Consider the following 20,112-nt stretch of genomic DNA (forward strand, 5'->3'; position numbering starts at 1 on the left):
CGGATTGAGAGGTCATGGAATACTCTCAAGGGTTGTCTCAAGTGTAAAGTTCCGCTGCAGCTCAAGGAGATTTCTGGCGAAGTATGTAGATATCCGCAAAGCGATCGAGGACCGTTATAAGAAAGGAATCGGTCAAATAACAAATGAAGTGTTACCAGGAATTGCAAGTAGAAGTGACTGAAATACTTAGTACAAGAGTGTTCAAATGAGTTATTCCCATTTTAGAACTTCATCTGAAAACAGTAATAAAATCTTACAAAAAACATTCATTACCTTAAGGACCCTTAAAGATTAAAACACCCAAGAAGTATTTCAAATTGAACGACTTGATTTATCCACATATATGTAAAATGTTCCTTTATTGTTTATGTAATTTTAAATGCTATATGTATATATCTAGATATAGTATTTATATCGTAAGTAAATGTCAGTTATTATTTTTGCTTCTGAAAAAGTTCGTTTATGGCATTACGCACTAAAAATTAAATGTTTACTTCGATTTTGGGGTTCTGTTCGTTCTTAAAATTCGTTTACGCTATGACTTTAAAATACTCCCGTTACACAACTCTAGAAACTAGATGCTAATTATTAAAACCCAGACCCAACTATGCTTTTTCTATATGTATATGGCTACGGAAGGGCAGTTCAACTCAAGCAAGTTGGATTCGATATTAGGATTAGGAGTATGTTGTATATATATAATATATATATGTACATGCCGGGCCGATCTGGGCGGGCTAGCAAGGAAGTGGATTTGTGTGAGTGTATGCTAAAGCATATTTTGATTTGATTTGATACATGCGCGGTTCTAGGTGCTATATGATCTCTATATAGGTAAATGTAATGCATATGTGTTTAGTATTGTTTAAACGATTCGTTGACTCTAGTCCACATGGATATTTCGTATATCCACAGCTATCAACTCGGCCCGAAACACTTCTTCCTACCCCACCTTTACCGATTCAACTCACGATCTGGTGGTTTGTAGAAAAGTGTTTGGGCCTCCTCGGCTAGCCGAACTCTCTGAGCGTTTCTCTCCTCCTCTTCGATTCGATTTGATTTGATGATATATTCATTTTGCATTCTAATGTGGTACGTGCCTAAGTTCTAAATTATGCTATATACGCTCCCAAAAAAACCTTTTCTGCGTGGGGACTTACAACAAACATTCCTCGTTGTTCGAACAGAATGAACAAAAAACGCGACTCAAAATCAGAAAACCATAAATATAAAAAATTATTAAAATACTATAATGTATAATGGGGTTATATCACAGGTACATTTTAGACTTTTTTCAAAATGCAAGATTGTAGAAAACATTGTGTCATGGAGGGATCTGCACAGGGACAGGACAACGGAACGGACAACTGGGGTTTGTTCTGTTGGCCGTGTGCAGCTCCTCAACTCGTCTAAATGCTATGTAAGTAGTTGTGTAGTGTGTGTCGTTTAGTATGTATACATATATATTCACTGGATCAATGAATTATATTATTTCTTGTTATAGAAAAGCACTAACCATTAAACATTGCAACTGCCGTTTCACTTGTCCTCCAAACTCAACTCCACTGCCCACAAGTCCGAGTCGGAGACAAATGCTCGATTGTGATCGTAGATATGAAAGAGTTTTGCATACAAGTATATCGTAATCAGTATTGTTATTGTATCGCTATCAAGCCTATGACTAGGACCGATTCGAAAGCCCCAAAACATGCTGTACAAATGTGTGTACTTTGGTTCTAACTACATACGTCGTCAGTCACCTTTTGTGTGTACTTGCTATGGCCTGATCTGGTTTATCTTTTTCTATAAGTTCCTTTGAGTACGTATTTTAATGAAGTTCTGCTGGGACACAGATCCCTGCTATTTAGTAATTACTGTCTCCTCGCGTTAATGAAGCAATATCTATCGTACAGCACTCGCCTCTCTTAAGTACAAAGTATTTCGTTTTCCATTGGGGGAACATTTTTGTGGTGCGTGGATGGGGGAGCACTGTGCCTGTCTATGAGTCTCTACGCTGGTAGATGTGATAATGGAAAATTCGTAATTGCTAAAGCTGCACAATGCCCCCATGATTGCGACAAGTGTGGTTTTGTGTATCTGAGTGTTATACCCAAGAATCCACTACAACATGTTCACTCATTTTGTGTCTGCATCTGTTTTTACTTCTGAATTTTTGAAATACAATTTAAATAGTAGGGCAAGTTTGTTGTTGATAAAAGTGCTTAACCGCCAAGAGGAACATGTTGTAGTGGACACAAGGCATCAGTCATTCGAATTCGATAGTTGATGCATAAACTTAGAGTTGACCCAGTCACCAGACTGATTCCAAGTTCGATATGAATGAAGGGTTAGACTAGATGCTATTTTTAATACTAATCCACCCATTTGGGAAGGTCCAATGACTTCTTCCTTAGGTGTTCCTAGCAGTCATTTGACGGGGCGCCGGTTCACCCGCCTCAGCGTACAGACAGGATCCCTCGCTGCAGGAGCAAGTGTCGCCCTCGCGGGAACTATTGCAGCAGTCACTGGTGTACTGGCGCTGCTCGTACTCCGCCAGCATATTCTCATTCTCGCTCTCCAGGCACGGCTGCACCACCGGTGGTCGTCGGCGGTGGTGTCCACCGCGCTGTTTGCCGCTGCTGCTGTTTCCGTGATCGTCCAGCTGCAGCTGCCGCTTGTGGCCCTGCGAGGTCCTCGAGTGATCCGAGCACTCGGAGGAGCACTGGTAGATCTGATGGCTGGAGGTGGTCGGGTGCATCGGGTGGTTGTTGGGATGCACCGGTTGGTACCAGCCCTCGGGAACGGGAACTGGTGGTGGGGGTTGCATGGGAGATGGCGTGGCCAAGGCATCGCAGCTGTTGCAGGCGCGGCTCTGGGCACATCGCGCCGCATTCAATCCAGCCTGGTACTCACTGGACGCATGACGCTGGGTGGCAAATGGCAGTTGGTTAGGTGGTACTCCCCCTGGAGACGCGGTGGCGAAGTATGGATGACTGGTGGGCGTAATCTGGTAGCGGTTCTGGGTGCCGCCGGCCACCGCCGACAGCGGATTGCTGTACACGTTTTCCGGAGGACAGGCGACGGCGTATTGCGGCGATACGCCCCAGGCCGAAAAGCCGCCCGAGGAACTACTGTGTATGGAGGCGTTCAAAATGCTGTAATGAAATGGAATTGTTAGTCAAATTTGTTGCTTATGTAATAGATCTGAACACCAAAATTAACTTATTCTTCATATTATGCTAACATTGGTTGGATCGTTCCAAACTCTCATAACTTCGTTGTATGAAAACACAATATACATATACACATTTAAATTTCGGACAATTAATTTGCATTTCTCCTTTGCATATTATTATAATAATTGCAATAAATATTATGGTAGTATTATGTTGTTCGGAAAGTTTTTGTAAGTTTATAAAACCGGGACAGCCACAGTTGTTATTTAAATGACATAGTTAAATATATTATTATATTCTGCCGAAGTTAAATTCCTTTCTGAAAAGCTTAATTTTCTTAATTTACTTTACAAATAATTCAAAACAATAATTGGTTACTAAAATACCGCTAAATTCATACTCTGAACTAAAACAAATATTTCTGGTATAAAAAATGGACTCTAACCTTTGGTTTGTGGAAATGCCTGAACCAGCGCTTTTGGAGCTCTTCCTCGAAGATTCCGGGGACCCCTGTGCATATCCGTAGGTTGAAGACGGTGGTGGATGTTCTGGCGGCGGTGGTAGGAACTCAGACCAATTGATTGGCTCAACCGGATATTGTAGATAATTGGATTTCACAACAGGAACAACTGGTGCTTGGCCAGCAAATGCATCCGAATAGGGCGAATGAGTTCCCGAATCCTTGTCGGCACTCAAAGATGTTGCCTTGGTGCAGGTCTCACTAGAGGAGGTTCCAATGATCATAGTAGTGGCATAAGGAGTGGGGTTATCAGGACTCTGCAAGAATGTTTTGGGTTAACAAATGTACCATAATGGAAATTGCACTTTGTCTCACCTTGCGACAATTGTAGAAGGTGGTCAGGTTACGGGTGTCTACTTCGGCGTAGTCGGTTCCGCCATCAGAGTTATTGTAGTTCGACTGACTGCTGTTTACGTGGGACAATAGTTTTGATTCGCTCAAGCCCGAATCCTTGTCAGTATCTGCAGTTCGCCAGCCACGGTTGTGGTCTATCCACAGGCTTTCCTTGCTATTGATGTTCAGTGCTGTAATTTCGTTGTCACTGACCACTAGAAAAAAATGATTATATAGGATAGAAAGTGATTAGAATGCTAACTATACATGGACTACTGAGAATGAAAATGATACATTTATAAAGAAAAGCTATTACAACTTTTTTAAAGGGATGATAAGATTTTTGGATTTTTTAAATAATTCATATTCATTTACCAGAGGCGTTCGAAGATGAACACTTACCACTTAAGTGACCCAGCTCCTTGGTCATTTGATGCTTCCTCTTAAAGTATACCATGGAAATAGCTGCCGAAATTACAAGGACTAGGAGGATAATGCAGACCAACACCATAAGCCAGGGGCCAGATAAATAGTCAGTCGTCTTTCTATGAGTGGTGGGATTGATGTCGCCGGTGGGTAAATTTCCATTGCTATGGTAGGTCAGATCTTGACCCTCATGTCGGCCATCATGAGTGCCACTAGGATGGGCCCGTGGCGGATGAACATGATGAGTCGGGTCCATGAAGAGTGATATCTGTGGGATTGAAGTGGGATTTATAAAGTGCCAAAAGCCAAAAATAGTCCTTTAACTCACCGGTTTGGAGTAGGGTCCATCTCCTGCCTTGGTAAAAGAGTTCAATCGCACACTGTACACAGCTCCAGTGGTTAGGTTGTTCAGAAGCACAGAAGTGGTGGTGGCGTTGAGGGTCATATTGGCAAGAACCTTCATGGTGTTTCCGGCACTGACCTCAATCTTGTATCCATACAGATTGCCGTTGTGATGTTGGGCGGGTGGCGGAGTCCAACGGACCCATCCGGCGGTTTGGTTGTACATGCCGATCTGTATGTTGTCCGGTGGTGCAGAAGGAACTAGAAATTAGAAAACATAAAAGTATGTAATCTGTATATGTCTGTAAGTTTCGTTGATTTTACCATCTTCATAAGTAAGGGCTATTTTTGAGTTACTGGGCTGCCCTTCAATGGTCTCAAAGAAAGGTGTTAGGAAGAACTCATATTTGGTATACTTTTTGAGGTTTCCTACTACAAACGAATCCGCAGAAATATCCATAATCGTTATCGAGTGATACTGTGCTGATGGCAAGCTTGCATCTTTGTAGTGTATTCGAAGGCCCTAAAAAGTAAGGTAAATGAATAACATTAAGGTTGGGCTTGCAAAGTATATAAATTATTGAGCTTACCTCTACATATTTTTCATCAGCGCTCACGTGCAGCATCCAATCCAAACGAACGGCACTGGCATTTATAGCCGATACATCTATCAGCTCTACGGACTGTTAAAAAAATAATCCAGTTAGATTTATTCTCGTTAAGTCAATATATTAGCTTACCTTTCCAGTAAGTAAAGTTCTAGCTGCTGACAAATCATTTGCAGAAGCAGCATCGAAATCCTCCTCAATGGTTTTAATGGCATTAGATAAACCCGAGGGTGCAGATATGCCCTGAGTATTTTCAGCTCTAACTAGGAATACATATGAAGTGCCAGGACTGAGATTAGAGATCTGTAACAAATGCAAAAAAATAAGTTAGCCAACAGGAAGTCTGCTTTTTAATAGCTTGTCTTACAGTGACTTGGGTGTCGCCCACTCGTTGGGCTGCCACAGTCCAACCAGTTTGCACATCTGGACTAAAGTACTCCACGGTGTAGCTGAAAAAAAAATCAAATTTAATGATGATCTCATTTAATGGGTGTGCCGCTTCAACTCACCCAATGATCGGTCCCACAGCGCCAGTTTTTTCTTGGCTTTTGGCCCATCGAAGACTGATGCTGGTGCGGCTGACATTCAGGACTTTGGGTGTGCCAGGCGGAGCAGGATAAGTGCTAGCATCTGCTGCCCGATGAAGAGATGTAGAGCCAGCTTTGTCGACCTGAAAGACCAAACATTTATTTTGGATTAGGAGGTTTTTATCTATGGGAATTAATATGAAACGTACTGTCAAAGTGGCTGCCCAGGAAGTCTCTCCTCGTTCCCCAGATGCAGTGCAAGTGTAGGTTCCGGAGTCACTAATTTGAAGATCTAAAAGAAGAGTCAAATTAGAAAACATGGAAACTTACAACTTTAACCACATCTTACCATCCACTCTCAGAGAGCTGCCCTGGATAATACTGTATCGGTTGCCAGTTTGTACGGCATGTCCATTATGGAACCATTTGATACGGGGACTGGGATTTCCAGTGGCACGACACGGTAAAGTGGCCACCGATCCTTTAGGGAGTGTCTGGTTGGCAGGTCCTATTTGGATAATAGGAGGAGGGCGCTCGTCCACCGAGCTGACCTGCAGGAAAACCCGTATCGTGGAGGAATCTACGACGCTGAAAGCGGAGCACACATAGAAGCCTTCATCCTCCTGCCGCACATCCGTGATCTGAAGTGTTCCATCGGCAGCCACATGCTGCCTTCCGTGGGAGCTGTTTGGAAACATGAGCGTCGATACTCCTTCCTTGGTCCAGAAAACAGAGGGTGCTGGATTTCCGGAAGCCATGCAAGGCAACTGGACGACGCCATTCAGTCCGACTTTCTTGTTGCTCGGTCGCTTGGTAAAGCTGGGTGGAGCTTTAATAGAAGAATATAGGGATTACAATGTGACACTTTTAGAACTGGTATAAATCCTACCATGCACTGTGAGCGAAGCTCTGGCGCTGATCTGACCCACATTGTTTTGTGCCTCACAGACGTAGATGCCCTCGTCGGTGGGTGTGATGCTGGAGATTTCCAAACTCTTCCCATCGTGTAGGATTCGAGCCCTGGATACCGGAATATTGCCCTCCTCCTTTTTCCATAGCACTTTTGGGGGTGGATCCCCGCCTACGGAGCAGTGGAAAGTGGCAGTCTGTCCGTAGAGCATCACCTGGTCTTTGGGCTCCTTCATAAAGTAGGGTTTGACCTGGACAATCAGCTTGGCATAACTGGACTCGCGAGTGCCCACCAGATTCTGGGCAATGCACTTGTAGTTGCCTTCGTCAATGGGCTCCACATTGCTGATGAGCAGGTTGCCACCATCCACGATTCGCACGCGTGAGCTGGCGCCAAAAGACATGGCTTTCAGGTCGTCCAAGGGAACGCCATCCTAAGAGCACAAAAAGCGGGTTAGCCAGTGAAATTCGACTGATTTTTGAGACTAGTTTTGTGAACCCACCTTTATCCAAATGAGCGTTGGCTCTGGAATGCCTTTGGGCGGCCCACACTCCAGCAGAGCCGTCTCGCCTTTGGCCACTCGCGTGTCTTTGGGCTCCACGCGAAAATCGTCGCGCAAAACTGGCAAAATAAAAAAAAACATAATAATCAGAGACAAAGCTTGGCGTGTGGGCAGACACGTTGCAGACCGCAGTGGCGGACTAACTTACCAGCAATCTGGAGCGAGGCATGGCGACTAACGGCCTGGCCCACTCGGTTCTTGGCCACGCACCAGTACTCCCCGCCGTCCTGCTCCTTCTTGCCCTGCATCGTCCTGTAGAAGAATAGGGCGCCGTCCTTGAACTGGACGCGGTGCGATTTCTTTTCGTTGGTGCTGACGGGTTCGCCATCCTAAAAATGGGAGGGGAAAAGTGGCAAATTGAGTTACGATTTGGTAAGGTTTTGGCTGCATCACTGAAAAAAACTAATCAACTTTGACTAACATATTAATAAAATAAATCGAACTGACCATGTTAAAAAGTTGTAATATGTACGTGTAAAAATTAAGTCATTTGAAAACGGTTAGAATTCAAATTTAAAATAGCACTAAAAATTATTTTGATGAACATTTTACAAACAAATTATTTTAAATCTCAAGATGTTATAGCTAAAAGCTTTGTTTTTTAACTAAATAAAAAAATTAATTTTAAAAACATATTAGTTACTAATTCATTTTATGACCAAATTTTCGAACGGGTAATAACATGTATGTATAATTTCTAATATTTTTTTTTAAACCAAAGAAGGTAACATATTAGCTTTGTTTTCACAATTTTATCGAGAGGTAAATTTCAATTTATTAATACCTACAGCAAAACTTATCTAGTTAGACGTCGCTATATGACAAACAGCAAATAACTATATATACTTATGATAAGCATTTTAATTCAAGATGATATTGATTAAACTATAAATAATAAAGATATTCATTGATCAGAGGTGATTCCGTGTCTGCCTATAGACCGTTTTATTTTTGCAAATTTAGAATATTTCAATATGACGACAAGCTTGCTTAAGCTTTTTATACCCGTTACTCGTAGAGTAAAAGGGTATATTGTATTCGTGCAAAAGTATGTAACAGCTAGAAGGAAGCGTTTCCGACCCTATAAAGTATATATATTCTTGTTCAGGATCACTAGCCGAGTCGATCTAGCCATGTCCGTCTGTCCGTCTGTCCGTCTGTCCGTCTGTCCGTCTGTCCGTCTGTCTGTCCGTCTGTCTGTCTGTCTGTCCGTATGAACGCTGAGATCTCGGAAACTATAAAAGCTAGAAGATTGGCATTTTGCATGTAGATTTTAGGAGTTCCTACGCAGCGCAAGTTTGTTTCAAAAAGGTGCCACGCCCCCTTTAACGCCCACAATCGCTTATATACGATTTTAAAAATTTAAATATTTCGGAAAAGTAAAAATTCAGTTTTATTGTGTTTATCAATACCTATCGAAATGTTGAAGAAATTTTTCAAATCGGACCATTCGTTAAAAAGTTATGCGTGATCAAAGTTTCTATCTCCATCTCCCTTGCACTCCCTTTACCTGTGTAACGGGTATCTGATAGTCGGGGCACCCGACTATAGCGTTCTCTCTTGTTTTAGTTACCGTTTCTGCCAACTTGAGGTATGCTACGGAAATTGTTAGTATCTATTTGACCTGTACATTGTGATTCGAATTGGACTGATTTGTTTTCTGTGTAAACGAATGGCGTGCGAGAAGTATTATTTTGTGGGTACCTTAAACCACTCGATAGAGGGTTCCGGCTTGCCCTCCACTTTGCAGTTGAGTGTGGCGGGTTCATTCTTCTTGACCACCAGGTCCGTGGGATGCTCGATGATGCGCGGCGATTGGTACTGGCCTGCAATGGGTTAAGTATGCGGGGTGGGGATTAGGATTGGCCAGTTAGCCGGGGCATGGAATCCCCGGATGGGCTTGGAGCATTACCTCTGACAGCTGGCAGGCCACTGCTGGCCACCAGGAGGAGTAGCAGCCACGGCAGGAGCAGCATCCTGCTGCTCCGGCTGCGACAAGGGTTAATAGTGGTGCTCGTGCTCCAGGCGATGGCGTGGTTTTCGGGATACATGGGATGCATATGATGGTGGTGCTGTTGCGATGACTCTACAGATGACCCAAAGTAGCGGCGATCATTGTGGCGTTGGTTGTTTTTTGGTGTTTTTTTTTGTGATCCTAGGATGGGTGATATGGGTTAACAAAATGTGGGCAGCTGTTAGGATGACTGGTTAGGCGTGGCAGCAATATAGCCCCCGGGGACTTTGCGGGTTTACTCGGTTTTTATCTGTCTAAAGTTCCAAATTATTTCTCGCCTGCTCCACTTACGCTTGCATTTCCATGCGATAAGCACTCGCACACTCACACACTCGCACACTCACACCCACATATGTCTATGCTGGTTTTCCATTAATTTTATTTCCGTATTTATCTCTCTTTGTGTTTATCTCCCATTCGAAACGCGACGACCAGCCCCGAAAATTTACAATCCAAATTCTGATTTGGAGTTTGATTTCACGTTCTCACACTTTCTTTATAACGCTTTTTATTTCGCTTTTAGTTTTGGTTTGTTTTATTTTTTTGAGGGGTTTTCGGGTTTTTTATTAATCAGCCGCGCAGTGTAAGTTTTGTTGGTATTTATTCGTCGATTGCTCGCTTTTCGGGGTTGTTTTCTTCTCAGCAGCTCTCGCGCACATTTTCCACATTTCCCGAACGAAATTTCTTTTTGGTAAAATTACAAGAACAAGAACCAACTGCCGCTCCCCCTCTCACTCTCACTCGCACTCACACTCACTCCCTCTCGCTCACACCGCCTGCCGTTCCTGGACCTTCCCCCCCGTTCCGCTTGTTGTTGTATCTATAACAGTGTGTTGTATCTATAACTCCTTGTAATATTTGCGTTACATCCGCAGCTGCACTTCTTAATCCCCGAAAAGCGGGCTCTAATTTGTTCACTAGATGCGCGGTTTAATCACAGGCTCTTGGGGCCTAAACTTACTCCAATTTAGCTGCTGCAAATTAACTATTTTCCTGCGATTTAAGTGATATTCGGAGCGCAGTGAAAACTCACAATTGGACGTGGGTCGTGTCTGTGGAAATCTGAGAGCGCAACGGGCGGAATCGGAATGTAATGGGCCTTGCAGGGCGCAGCGGAACGGAGTGGGAGAGTGGAACGTGTTGGTGGTCCCGATAAGGTATACCGAAAAAATACCAGAAACCATGTACTTTCGCTGATCTGGCAACGCGATACGAAGTAGATGTTTGGTTTTAAAATTGGTTTCGCGGTTTCTATGAAGTTATTGCAATAATTCAATCATTATTCAAGTTTATGGAAAATAAAAATATGAAAATTATTTAACTGCATTTAGAGTTAATCTGAGAAAGTGCGATTAAAAGAATATATATTTTGTTTATTTCATTTTGCCGACGGATTGTAAACAAATCCTTAAATGGGTAATTTTAGATATAATTAAATCTTAACTTTATAGAACAAGTTCTGACATTGTTCAATGCAATCATAGCTTGATCATATGCAATATTGGTTGATTTGTATATGTATTATATTTGTTATAATTTTTTTATGAATTGACGTGTTGGATCTTTTATCGGGGTTTACGAATCCAAAAAATTCTTCACAACATTTGATTGTAAAAGATTTATCGATTCAATTGTAAAACATTCTAGAAACATAATATTTATCCTTACATGTGCCATTAGGTTTTATTTATAGCTGTAGCGGACTCGCATAACTTAATAATAAACATTACACGGTATGGGCTTTCAAAAATATATATGGAGTATTAATAAGTCAAAAGTATTATTATATCAAAAGTGCTCTCAAAACCATAATTTCCTGGTTAATAAAAATCTTCCTTATTAATGTGCTTTTCTTTTTAAATTATATTAAATAAACTTATAACCTTCTTTTTATACCGGGTGTCATTTAATCCATTCTGCCCCTGACCAAAGTCCTGGAGCGTACCACATTGGAGAAGTTGGCATCGAAGGCGGGCACTCGGTTTCGTCCTGGGTGAAAGTGGAAAGTGGGCGGGGTCGGAGCTGCAGGGCGGCGCCCGGTGGGCAGGGCACTTTTCACCTGCTTGGGCTGCAGTTGCAGGCGCGCCACTCGATCCACGGACATGCTTTTGGGCCTCCGGGCCAGATAGTTGTGGACGTGGCTATTGGAGCCGTTGGCGATGTTCAGATTGACCAGATAGTCCTGCAGCTGCGCCTTCAACTGGCTGTTCTCCGCCTCCAGGCGCCGCTTCTGCTGCTTCAGGCAGGCCACGTCCACGGCCACGTTGTTGACCCGCCGCCAGAAGGTCTCCATTTGGGGCACCACGCCGACCTCGTCCTGGGAAGGAACACAAAATGTTAAGGGATAAGATAAACTAAGCAGAAGCAAACATCAAAGATTTATCAGTGTTTTTGCCAGTCGAATAAGTTTAACTTCGTATAATAAAATAACTAAACGTCAGTTTTTTTGTGGCCTTTTTCTTAAGTACTTTCTTAGCTTTTGCCAAGCCTCTGAAGTTTTATGTTCAAGTAGTAAAAAAAAAAAATAATAATTAATAAAATAATTATTCGTCTGTTTTTCAAGGTACACTTTAAGGTTGGAGTTCGATTTATGGCATATGTATATATTAACCAAACCAATCTAAATGACTTATATGTGAGAGTTAAATTATTGTCTCTTAATTGTAAAATGATATATCGATGTCTTACAATAGATAAACAATAAAACAAGCATTAAAACAGGCTAAAAACGAAAGTAAAATTTAACAAAAAATGGAACAATTGAAATTGGCGAATTAATTTGTAACCTGGTGCTGGTAACTTTTTCTCTAACAAACCCATAAGCAAATTTTGACTATACTTTTCACTACAATTTTTTCAGTTCTAAAATTTAAAATAAAATGTATTTTATTAAGTAGATAATAAGAAAAATTCGGTTGAAATTTGTATGTGCATCAAATTTACTGCCCAATTTTTTTTTTGTGCCAGATGTGAATGTCCACCCACCTTAAGGAGATCTGTGGCTGAACCAAAAAAAGCTCCCTGATCCTGATCCTCCACTTCTCGTATCTCGATGATTTCCTTAGATATTTCCGGCAGCTGAAACATCCTCTCCCGCTGGGTTTCCATCTTGGCGCAAACGGCAGATAGTTGGACCAGAGTCTCGCCCTTTCCCACTGTCTCCTGGAGAGACTCCAAGGCATTGTAGCTCTCCACGGACATCAGCTTGAAGGCTTGGTGATCCCGGGAGACCTCCTGCTCCACGCAGGTACGCAGCTCCCTCAGACGTTCGGTCAACTGCTGTTTGATGGCCTGCCGCTGCTCCAGTTGGCCCTGCTGCTTCACGTAGAACTCCTCGGAGACCAGACGCAGGTTGGCCAGCTGGTCCACCAGGTGCTCGATTTCGTGCGTCTGCTGGCTGATCTGCAAGGCGGCCTCCTCATCCCGCTGCTTGAGGTCCACGTATTCCGAGTAGAAACCCTCGATGTGTTGGCAGTAGCCGGCCAGAACAGCTTGATACTCCTGCCACAGCTTCTCCAGACGAGCCTCACCTCTGGAGGTGATCTGCTCCAGCTGGAGTTGCATCTATAAGCCGAGAAACAAATTATTCCTGTGGCGATATAGTTAATTTTAAAGCGACTGGTTTGACTGGCTCTATATCTGCTATTCAAATTTATTTTTAGGAATATGAAAACCAAAATTACTATATTGTAGGAAGTAGTTAAATGACAATAATTGGGTATCATTTAAAAAAGAATTTCAGTCGAATAATACAATTAAAATATGGGTATTCTCTAATTTTCATTTTTTAAGAACTAAATAGTTTTATTAAATTTAAGCTTTTAGAAAAGAGTTAGTTTTAGTTTTTAACGAACCAAATATTTTTATTAAATTTAAACTTTTAGAAAAGAAAACTTGTTTGGAATTCAAAAAGCTTTGTGAATAGATTAACCATTTTGGAATAACCATTTTGTAAAGGGATGTTATAAATTTCTGATATTTATAACATCAGCATTGAACCACTAAGAAAAGGTCAATAAATGACACTTTTAGAAAAGCCGCACGCAATTGTATAATGAGATTGATATGCGACTTGGATCATTGTGTGTCAGTCATTCAGTAATTTGGGACGTCACTCTCCTGAGCTATAAATAATGTCGACCCAACTGCATCTCCATTCAGTTTCCGAGATGCGTCTGCTGATTTTGCTGCTGATTGGACTGGGCTGCTGCTCCTGCTGCACTTCGGCACTCAAGTGTCGATCCCAGGAGGGATTGGCCGAGGCGGAGCTGAAGAGAACCGTGCGGGGGTGCATGCGGCGCCAGGACGACAACGAGGATCGCGGACGAGGAGGGCAGGGCAGGCAGGGAAACGGCCATGGATTCGAGTACGAACGGGATCAGGAGGAGGAGCCGGATCGCGATCCCGATCGAAATATGCGCAACAGGGGCGGCTATGGCAACAGGAGGACGAGGGGTTTCAGGCAGTCGGAGAACAGGAACAACACAGGCGGCGATGGAGGTCAGTGTGTGGCCCAGTGCTTTTTCGAGGAGATGAACATGGTAGGTTGCTACCGGGTGAGGTTTCTAGTTTGTACCCCTTAAGGTTTATAATTACTTTCTCTGGCAAATGGGCTTAAAAAACCATTTCGCCAAAGGATTATTCTCCTTTATGCCTTCTGACTTCTTTTTAATTCTTTAAAAGCTACTTGTATATGCCTAGAACGCACTACTTTTTAAATCGATCGGATTAGTACATTTGGACTTATATAATTTTAAATTTGCGTAATTCTGGTCGTTTAGTTTGAAGCGATTTAGTTCAATAAAGTTTTTACTACAAATTACGTTAAAAATAATCTCAGGAAAAGGATTTTAAATAATATTCATATGAATTTGTTTTTTTAATACTTATACGCGCTTTTAAACAATATACTGAGCCGTTTAAGTAAAAAACTATCGTTCAATATTAAAAACTAAATATTGAAATACTTCTGGGCCCTTGAAACCTAGTTCACAGTATTTCTCCACTCCAATTTCCCCGCAGGTGGATGGCAACGGAATGCCCGACCGGCGCAAGGTGAGCTACCTGCTGACCAAGGACCTTCGGGATCGGGAGCTGCGCAACTTCTTCACGGACACGGTGCAGCAGTGCTTCCGGTACTTGGAGAACATCGGAAGGAACAGGCACAACAAGTGCGCCGTTGCCCGGGAACTGGTCAAGTGCATGTCGGAGTACGCGAAGGCGCAGTGCGAGGATTGGGAGGAGCACGGCAACATGCTCTTCAACTAGCACCCAGCTTACCCCACTCTTCAGATCCTCGCAGTGGTCGAGGAAGCGCTCGTGGTTGTCCCGGATCCCGCCGTCGGTGTTCTCCTCCAGCTGGTAAAAGACGCACTCCAGATGCTGCTGCTTCTGGGCATGCATATCCTTGAAGCCGGCGGAGTCCTGCTCCCACTGGCTCAGCACCGCCTGCTTGTCGTCCTCGTAGATCACCCGGAAGAACTCGATGCGACCTCTGTGGGTGTCTAGAATGAGTTAAAGTTAGATATTAGATGAAACAGGAAAGCGTTTAAGGATAATGGTTTGGGCTTAGTGTATACTTTGAAATATTAATGTTATGTAAATTGTAATCATTTGTTATAAATGTATAAAATAATACTCCATTACTTACAGTTCTTATGAATCTTTAAACTTTAAATGAAACTTATTTTAAATAGTTTCAGGGGATACATTTTTATTAGATGTATACATTTAAGAGAGAGAATGGGATAAAAACAAGATGCTTTCAAAGTATTATTTGTATGTAAATTCCAAGTATTTACTAGAATATTTTTTGTTCTTATAAATATTTCAATGCAGTATTTATATTTTTAATAAAATATATTTCTATAAGTTTCTGGGAAAATATGTTTTTATAAATATATAAATAAATATTATAGTATAAATAAATATATGTATGTAAGTTCAAAGTATTTACTCCAATATTTTTGGTTCTTATTAATATTTCAATGCAGTATTTATATTTTTAATAAAACAAATTTCTAACAGTTTCTGGGAAAATATGCTTTTATAAATATATAAATAAATATTATATTATAAATAAACATAAATGTAATTGTATGTAAGTTTCAAGTATTTACTCCAATATTTTTGGTTCTTATTAATATTTCAATGCAGTATTTATATTTTTAATAAAACAAATTTCTAAAAGTTTCTTGGAAAATATGTTTTTATAAATATAAAAATAAATATTATATTATAAATAAATATAAATGAGTTGGAAATATAATAAATTATTGTTTATTCTTCAAGTACAAAATATAAAACATAATTTAAAGGGTATACAAAATACATGAAATGTCATTCCCTTTTATAATCGCTATATCGGTAACAAATATTTTACTATATGCTGCACCTACCAACGATTCTAGTGATGTTTTCCATATGCGACTGCTGCAGATTGGCGTACATGTCCTCGGTGGATTCTATGTGGGCAATGAGGCGGTGGATCACCTGATCCTTGCGTTTCAAAGCCTCCTGGAAGAAGGACTCCACGTCGACAATCTCCCGACGTAGTTCTTGGATTTTAACCTGGCGCAGAATGCTCCGCCATTCCTGGTTGATTTTGGCCATGTTTAAGCGCCCAAAAGCATCCTCCCTTTTCAGTTTGTTCTGTTTGCAGAAAAGTAGCTTTAAATATTTGATTATTTCATTTAGGCCCAGGAACTGATACCTTCATGTACATGGAAATGAGTTGCATTTTCCGTCGCCTCGTTTCCTCCTCCATGTCGGCCCTCATCTGCAAATACCGGGCCCGCTCCTCTTCCGACATTTTGGCCAACTTATTGCCTTTACCTTTACCCTTTTTGCCCATGATTCTGTTTTTTTAATTGTCCAAAAATACGCTTATCAAATTTCAAAGGCTAATTTCTGACTAATTAAGCAAGCGAAAGCCGCGCGTCGAAAAATAAATAACAATTTGAGTGCCGGCGTTGCTACGGCAATATACACCAGCCCACCCACTCCAGCTCACTTTATTTGTCCGTCGTCAAGTTTGTTACCATAATAATGGATTCAAATTAAATTAATGCGAAACATTGCGAATCGCCATTTGGGCTGTCCATCAAAGGGGAACCATGTGACATATAAAACGGGGGACAAATCGCTGGAAAGCTGTCATCATGATGAAAACTGGCTTTGTGGTTTGTGTGGTTCTATCACAGCTACTGGTAGGTATTTATTTGAAAACTTAGTCTTTCATTTATTATAATTAAATGTAGTAGATTTGATTTTACAAGAAAGAAGTCAAAAATATAAATGTTTAAAGCTAATTCTAAGAAATCAATTCCAAATCGATCATTATTATTTTGCAGAATGGAATTTTGGCTATCCGCGTTCACTGCAGACACACGGAGAGAATTCATGAGGAAAACATTCACCACTGCTGCCAGCATCCTGATGGCCATAACGACATTACGGAAATGTGTGCCAAGCAGACCAACTTCCGACTCCCGAATCCCGAGGAGGAGGCCATGGAGGATGTGACGGTGGACCAGGCGATGGTCGGAACCTGCTGGGCCAAGTGTGTCTTCGACCATTTCAATCTGATGGAGAATAGCACTTTGGATATGGTGAAAGTGCGCTCGTATTACAAAAGTTACCATAAAACCGATCCGGAATATGAAACAGAAATGTTGAATGCCTTTGAGAAATGTCACTCGAATTGTAAGTTGTGTATTTTTGAAAGATTTTTTATTTGATTAGCAATTTCCCATTTTAGCTGAGGATGCCACCGAACAGTTCCTATCACTTCCAATTATAAGAGTCTTTTCCACCGCCAAGTTCTGCAAACCGACTGCTAGCATCATTATGTCCTGCGTTATATATAACTTTTTTCATAATTGTCCAAAAAGTCGATGGTCCAACTCCACCGAGTGCGTGGAGACTTTGGCCTTTGCCAAAAAGTGCAAGGATGTGCTGACAACAATGTGAAATTGCTTAAATATTAAAATGACACCATACAATAAATCATGTATTCAACAAATTGTATTTGAAGTTAATATATGTTAACTTTATGAATTTTTAGGAACGAAATCGGAATACACACAATTGTTGTAGATGTATGGAAATAAGCAGTGTGTTGTAAAATCAAAGAACAATAAACGCCATCGAGTTTTATGCCTAGTTTTAATTTTTTTTTACATTTTCTATTTTGTTTTGGGAGAGATTTTGGAATTTTGAGAGCTTATTCAAAAAATGTTTCATTAGGAAAAAACAAAATAAATATTAAAAAATATATGTTTATCTGCTGAGATTTCAATTAATTTATTAATGTTATATTAGGATTCTTATGCACTAGTTTTATTTTTTAGCATGAACCAAAGTTTAACACTTTCACTTCTAAGAGAGAATATTATAATACAACAAAATAAAAATGAAGTAATAGTTTAGTTTAGTTTCTTGTTATTTTTGAATGTTCTTTATTAATGAAAACCCAGTTGCAAGCACCTACAAAGTGGCCAGTGAGTCCTGGCACTTCTGGCTGAAGGCCAAGGTGTCCTCGCACTCCTTGGTCTTGGACCAACGATCCGCCGGGCAATTGTGGAAGAACTGACGGATGACACAGGCCAGAATCACACTAGATTTGGGTTCGCAGAAGTGCTGGGACACTTGCTTGAAGAGGGGCTTCGACAAGAACACGGATGTGTTCTCCTCACCTTTGGAAAAATTTATCAGTAAATTAAGAAGGGTTCACGAAAACATATGATACATACTTTTGCCATGACAATGATCGAAGGCGCTGATCATTTCCTTGACATATTCCGGATCGTCGACGAACTTGGTAGTAAAATACTTCCTCACGGCATCCATGTCCAGTTCGTTTTCCTTCATGAGATCCAGTTTGCTGAATACGCACTTACCAAAACAAGTACCTCGAATAGCCCGGTCCGCCGTGATGTCCACCAGTGCCTCCTCGTTTTGATTGGCCAACATGAAGTTGGTCTCCTTTGCACATTCCTCGATTATATCATTGTGTCCATCGGGATGTTTGCAGCAGTAGTGTATATGCTCTTCATTGATGGCCTCTGTATTTTCGCAATCAATTTTAATTCCACTAGCGAACTAAAATGAATGTTAATAATATGGATGGCTTTATTCCAATTCAGTAACTTACCCAAATCAGGCAGGAAAAACTCAACAGAAGCATGCACTTCATTGCTCGGCTTTCTCTGCCAAAATAAACGAATTTTTAATGCTTTTATAGTAGTTACCTAAATGATTAAAATGAAAACCGGAAATCATTGTCAATTTACCAAACGTCTGGCCATCAAACTGTCTGAAAATGTGTCTTTTTTCCGCTCATTTAATTTCAGCCATTACAACTGACATTTGTTACATTAAATTAAGCAATCCAATTTGGAATTAAATTGATTTATCCAAATAATGAGGGCGCATGGTTTTATAAATATTATGCCAATGGTAAATTAATCCCATTCGAAAAGCAATGGTCAAGTTTATTTATTGTTGGACAGTTTTAATACTGGTGGCCATTTCGGAGGCACAGGATTCGGAAGAAACTGTCGCTGTGGAAAGTTCTGTAGGGGATTTAACTGAGGATAAATGCAACAAGAATGTGAGTTGGGGATTATTTGGAAAGCCTTAAGAGAGTTGTAATAGCTTGACATAAATTCAGCGAGACGGTTGCTGTTCAGAGCTTTATGTAGGTGAAGAGGAGGACCTGGTCAAGTGTTTCGTTATACACTCGTCCAAATTACCGGAGGATGGGGACAGCGATGTGGGCAAGACCCTGAGGTTTCTATCGGTGGGTAAATATTTTATAATTGCTAAAGCTAGCAAAGCCTATATTACAAGTATACTTTCAAATTAAATACATATCCGCAGTGCTTTGTGGAGTGCCTGTACAAGCAAAAGAAGTACATTGGCAAGAGCGACACTATAAACATGAAGATGGTCAAGCTGGATGCGGAGAAGATGTATGAGGATCGTCCGAAGGAGAAGGAGTACCACATTGAAATGTACGATCACTGCCGAAAGGATGCAGTGGGCGTTTACAATCTGCTGAAGGCAAGTCCCGGGGCTAAGGTTATCCTGAAAGGAGCCTGTCGTCCCTACCTACTAATGGTGTTCATGTGCATGAGTGACTACCATCAGAAGCACGAGTGTCCTTATTTCCGCTGGGAGGGTTCCGCCAGTGCGGGAACAAAGGATCAGTGCGAGGATGCCAAGTCCAAGTGCTATCTAATAGATGGAATAACACTGCCCAAAAAGAATCCCATCTAAAAATATAACGACAAATAAAATCGAATTTGATGATGTAAACTTTGTATTTATTCGTATATTCATTCTGTAACTAATGACTACTTAAAATGAGTCAGTTACATCATTTTCTTAAAATTAACTTATCTACAAATTATTAAACTATCTTGATATCTATAATTTTTCATGTAAATTACCCGGAAACACAAATGCCGAAACCATTTGAACTTTTCAATGATTTTTGATTACCACAGCCTAACAATACGAAAATCCAATGTTCAAATCCAAAATTCAAATCAAAATCATAGAAACGTGAAAATGGTTTAAACCTTTTTGGTTGTAAATCTATGTTTTGATATGAAACATTTATTATGAACAATGGCATTAAAACTTTGTATGTCTTTCATAATGTTAACGCGAAAATGGTTTGTGGATAT

At 40.9% G+C, this 20,112-nt stretch overlaps 6 protein-coding genes across 7 annotated transcripts; 3 read left to right on the plus strand and 3 right to left on the minus strand.

Moving 5' to 3' along the window:
• Window positions 1-330: 330 nt before the first annotated feature.
• LOC108045920 (protein sax-3) lies at window positions 331-10,479 on the minus strand. 2 transcript variants are annotated; one of them, XM_017125411.2, is made up of 18 exons: window positions 10,380-10,479; window positions 9,317-9,559; window positions 9,109-9,230; window positions 7,553-7,733; window positions 7,345-7,463; window positions 6,822-7,275; window positions 6,282-6,761; window positions 6,142-6,224; window positions 5,915-6,075; window positions 5,773-5,854; window positions 5,538-5,708; window positions 5,388-5,480; window positions 5,122-5,320; window positions 4,784-5,058; window positions 4,432-4,723; window positions 4,012-4,244; window positions 3,622-3,953; window positions 331-3,155 (listed from the first exon to the last, which is right to left on the minus strand). In XM_017125411.2, exons 2-18 carry the CDS (start codon window positions 9,462-9,464, stop codon window positions 2,411-2,413), a joined length of 4,170 nt encoding a protein of 1,389 aa, XP_016980900.1. In that variant the 5' UTR covers window positions 9,465-9,559; window positions 10,380-10,479; the 3' UTR covers window positions 331-2,410. The 2 variants fall into 2 exon arrangements, with proteins under 2 accessions (XP_016980900.1, XP_016980897.1); XM_017125408.2 differs by having other exon boundaries at window positions 10,452-10,467.
• Window positions 10,480-11,324: 845 nt separating this feature from the next.
• On the minus strand, window positions 11,325-16,271 carry LOC108045918 (dynein regulatory complex subunit 2). Its single transcript, XM_044461256.1, has 5 exons — window positions 16,131-16,271; window positions 15,817-16,069; window positions 14,699-14,922; window positions 12,404-12,982; window positions 11,325-11,735 (listed from the first exon to the last, which is right to left on the minus strand). The coding sequence occupies exons 1-5, from the start codon at window positions 16,269-16,271 to the stop codon at window positions 11,325-11,327; spliced, it is 1,608 nt and encodes a 535-aa protein (XP_044317191.1).
• LOC108053582 (odorant-binding protein 59a) lies at window positions 13,588-14,777 on the plus strand. Its single transcript, XM_017136281.2, has 2 exons — window positions 13,588-13,959; window positions 14,441-14,777. The coding sequence occupies exons 1-2, from the start codon at window positions 13,588-13,590 to the stop codon at window positions 14,684-14,686; spliced, it is 618 nt and encodes a 205-aa protein (XP_016991770.2). The 3' UTR covers window positions 14,687-14,777.
• Window positions 16,272-16,549: 278 nt separating the features above from the next.
• LOC108045919 lies at window positions 16,550-17,391 on the plus strand. The gene is made up of 3 exons (XM_017125407.1): window positions 16,550-16,626; window positions 16,771-17,122; window positions 17,178-17,391. The coding sequence occupies exons 1-3, from the start codon at window positions 16,579-16,581 to the stop codon at window positions 17,387-17,389; spliced, it is 612 nt and encodes a 203-aa protein (XP_016980896.1). The 5' UTR covers window positions 16,550-16,578; the 3' UTR covers window positions 17,390-17,391.
• Window positions 17,392-17,864: 473 nt separating this feature from the next.
• On the minus strand, window positions 17,865-18,614 carry LOC108045916 (general odorant-binding protein 68). The gene is made up of 3 exons (XM_017125405.2): window positions 18,573-18,614; window positions 18,172-18,520; window positions 17,865-18,114 (listed from the first exon to the last, which is right to left on the minus strand). Exons 1-3 carry the CDS (start codon window positions 18,612-18,614, stop codon window positions 17,906-17,908), a joined length of 600 nt encoding a protein of 199 aa, XP_016980894.1. The 3' UTR covers window positions 17,865-17,905.
• A 288-nt stretch (window positions 18,615-18,902) lies between these two features.
• On the plus strand, window positions 18,903-19,699 carry LOC108052515. The gene is made up of 3 exons (XM_044456550.1): window positions 18,903-19,031; window positions 19,092-19,220; window positions 19,301-19,699. Exons 1-3 carry the CDS (start codon window positions 18,903-18,905, stop codon window positions 19,697-19,699), a joined length of 657 nt encoding a protein of 218 aa, XP_044312485.1.
• Window positions 19,700-20,112: the final 413 nt, after the last annotated feature.

This window comes from Drosophila rhopaloa, unplaced genomic scaffold (genome assembly GCF_018152115.1).
Source record: "Drosophila rhopaloa isolate 14029-0021.01 unplaced genomic scaffold, ASM1815211v1 contig_115, whole genome shotgun sequence".
Classification (NCBI taxonomy): domain Eukaryota; kingdom Metazoa; phylum Arthropoda; class Insecta; order Diptera; family Drosophilidae; genus Drosophila; species Drosophila rhopaloa.

Excerpts from the sequence above, each read along its gene's own strand:
- LOC108045920 (XM_017125411.2), bottom strand. The coding sequence starts at position 9,464 with ATGCATCCCATGTATCCCGAAAACCACGCCATCGCCTGGAGCACGAGC. Across the intron at positions 7,276-7,344 it reads CAACGCTCATTTGGATAAAG|GATGGCGTTCCCTTGGACGA; the intron begins GTGGGTTCACAA and ends TTGTGCTCTTAG. Across the intron at positions 5,481-5,537 it reads GAACTTTACTTACTGGAAAG|TCCGTAGAGCTGATAGATGT; the intron begins GTAAGCTAATAT and ends TTTTTTTAACAG.
- LOC108053582 (XM_017136281.2), top strand. The coding sequence starts at position 13,588 with ATGCGTCTGCTGATTTTGCTGCTGATTGGACTGGGCTGCTGCTCCTGC. Across the intron at positions 13,960-14,440 it reads TTTTCGAGGAGATGAACATG|GTGGATGGCAACGGAATGCC; the intron begins GTAGGTTGCTAC and ends ATTTCCCCGCAG.
- LOC108045918 (XM_044461256.1), bottom strand. The coding sequence starts at position 16,271 with ATGGGCAAAAAGGGTAAAGGTAAAGGCAATAAGTTGGCCAAAATGTCG. Across the intron at positions 14,923-15,816 it reads AAACATCACTAGAATCGTTG|ACACCCACAGAGGTCGCATC; the intron begins GTAGGTGCAGCA and ends AACTCATTCTAG. Across the intron at positions 12,983-14,698 it reads GCGAGGATCTGAAGAGTGGG|ATGCAACTCCAGCTGGAGCA; the intron begins GTAAGCTGGGTG and ends CTCGGCTTATAG.
- LOC108045919 (XM_017125407.1), top strand. The coding sequence starts at position 16,579 with ATGATGAAAACTGGCTTTGTGGTTTGTGTGGTTCTATCACAGCTACTG. Across the intron at positions 16,627-16,770 it reads TGGTTCTATCACAGCTACTG|AATGGAATTTTGGCTATCCG; the intron begins GTAGGTATTTAT and ends ATTATTTTGCAG. Across the intron at positions 17,123-17,177 it reads TGAGAAATGTCACTCGAATT|CTGAGGATGCCACCGAACAG; the intron begins GTAAGTTGTGTA and ends TTCCCATTTTAG.
- LOC108045916 (XM_017125405.2), bottom strand. The coding sequence starts at position 18,614 with ATGAAGTGCATGCTTCTGTTGAGTTTTTCCTGCCTGATTTGG. Across the intron at positions 18,521-18,572 it reads GTTTTTCCTGCCTGATTTGG|TTCGCTAGTGGAATTAAAAT; the intron begins GTAAGTTACTGA and ends CATTCATTTTAG. Across the intron at positions 18,115-18,171 it reads CGATCATTGTCATGGCAAAA|GTGAGGAGAACACATCCGTG; the intron begins GTATGTATCATA and ends ATTTTTCCAAAG.
- LOC108052515 (XM_044456550.1), top strand. The coding sequence starts at position 18,903 with ATGGTCAAGTTTATTTATTGTTGGACAGTTTTAATACTGGTGGCCATT. Across the intron at positions 19,032-19,091 it reads AGGATAAATGCAACAAGAAT|CGAGACGGTTGCTGTTCAGA; the intron begins GTGAGTTGGGGA and ends ACATAAATTCAG. Across the intron at positions 19,221-19,300 it reads AGACCCTGAGGTTTCTATCG|TGCTTTGTGGAGTGCCTGTA; the intron begins GTGGGTAAATAT and ends ACATATCCGCAG.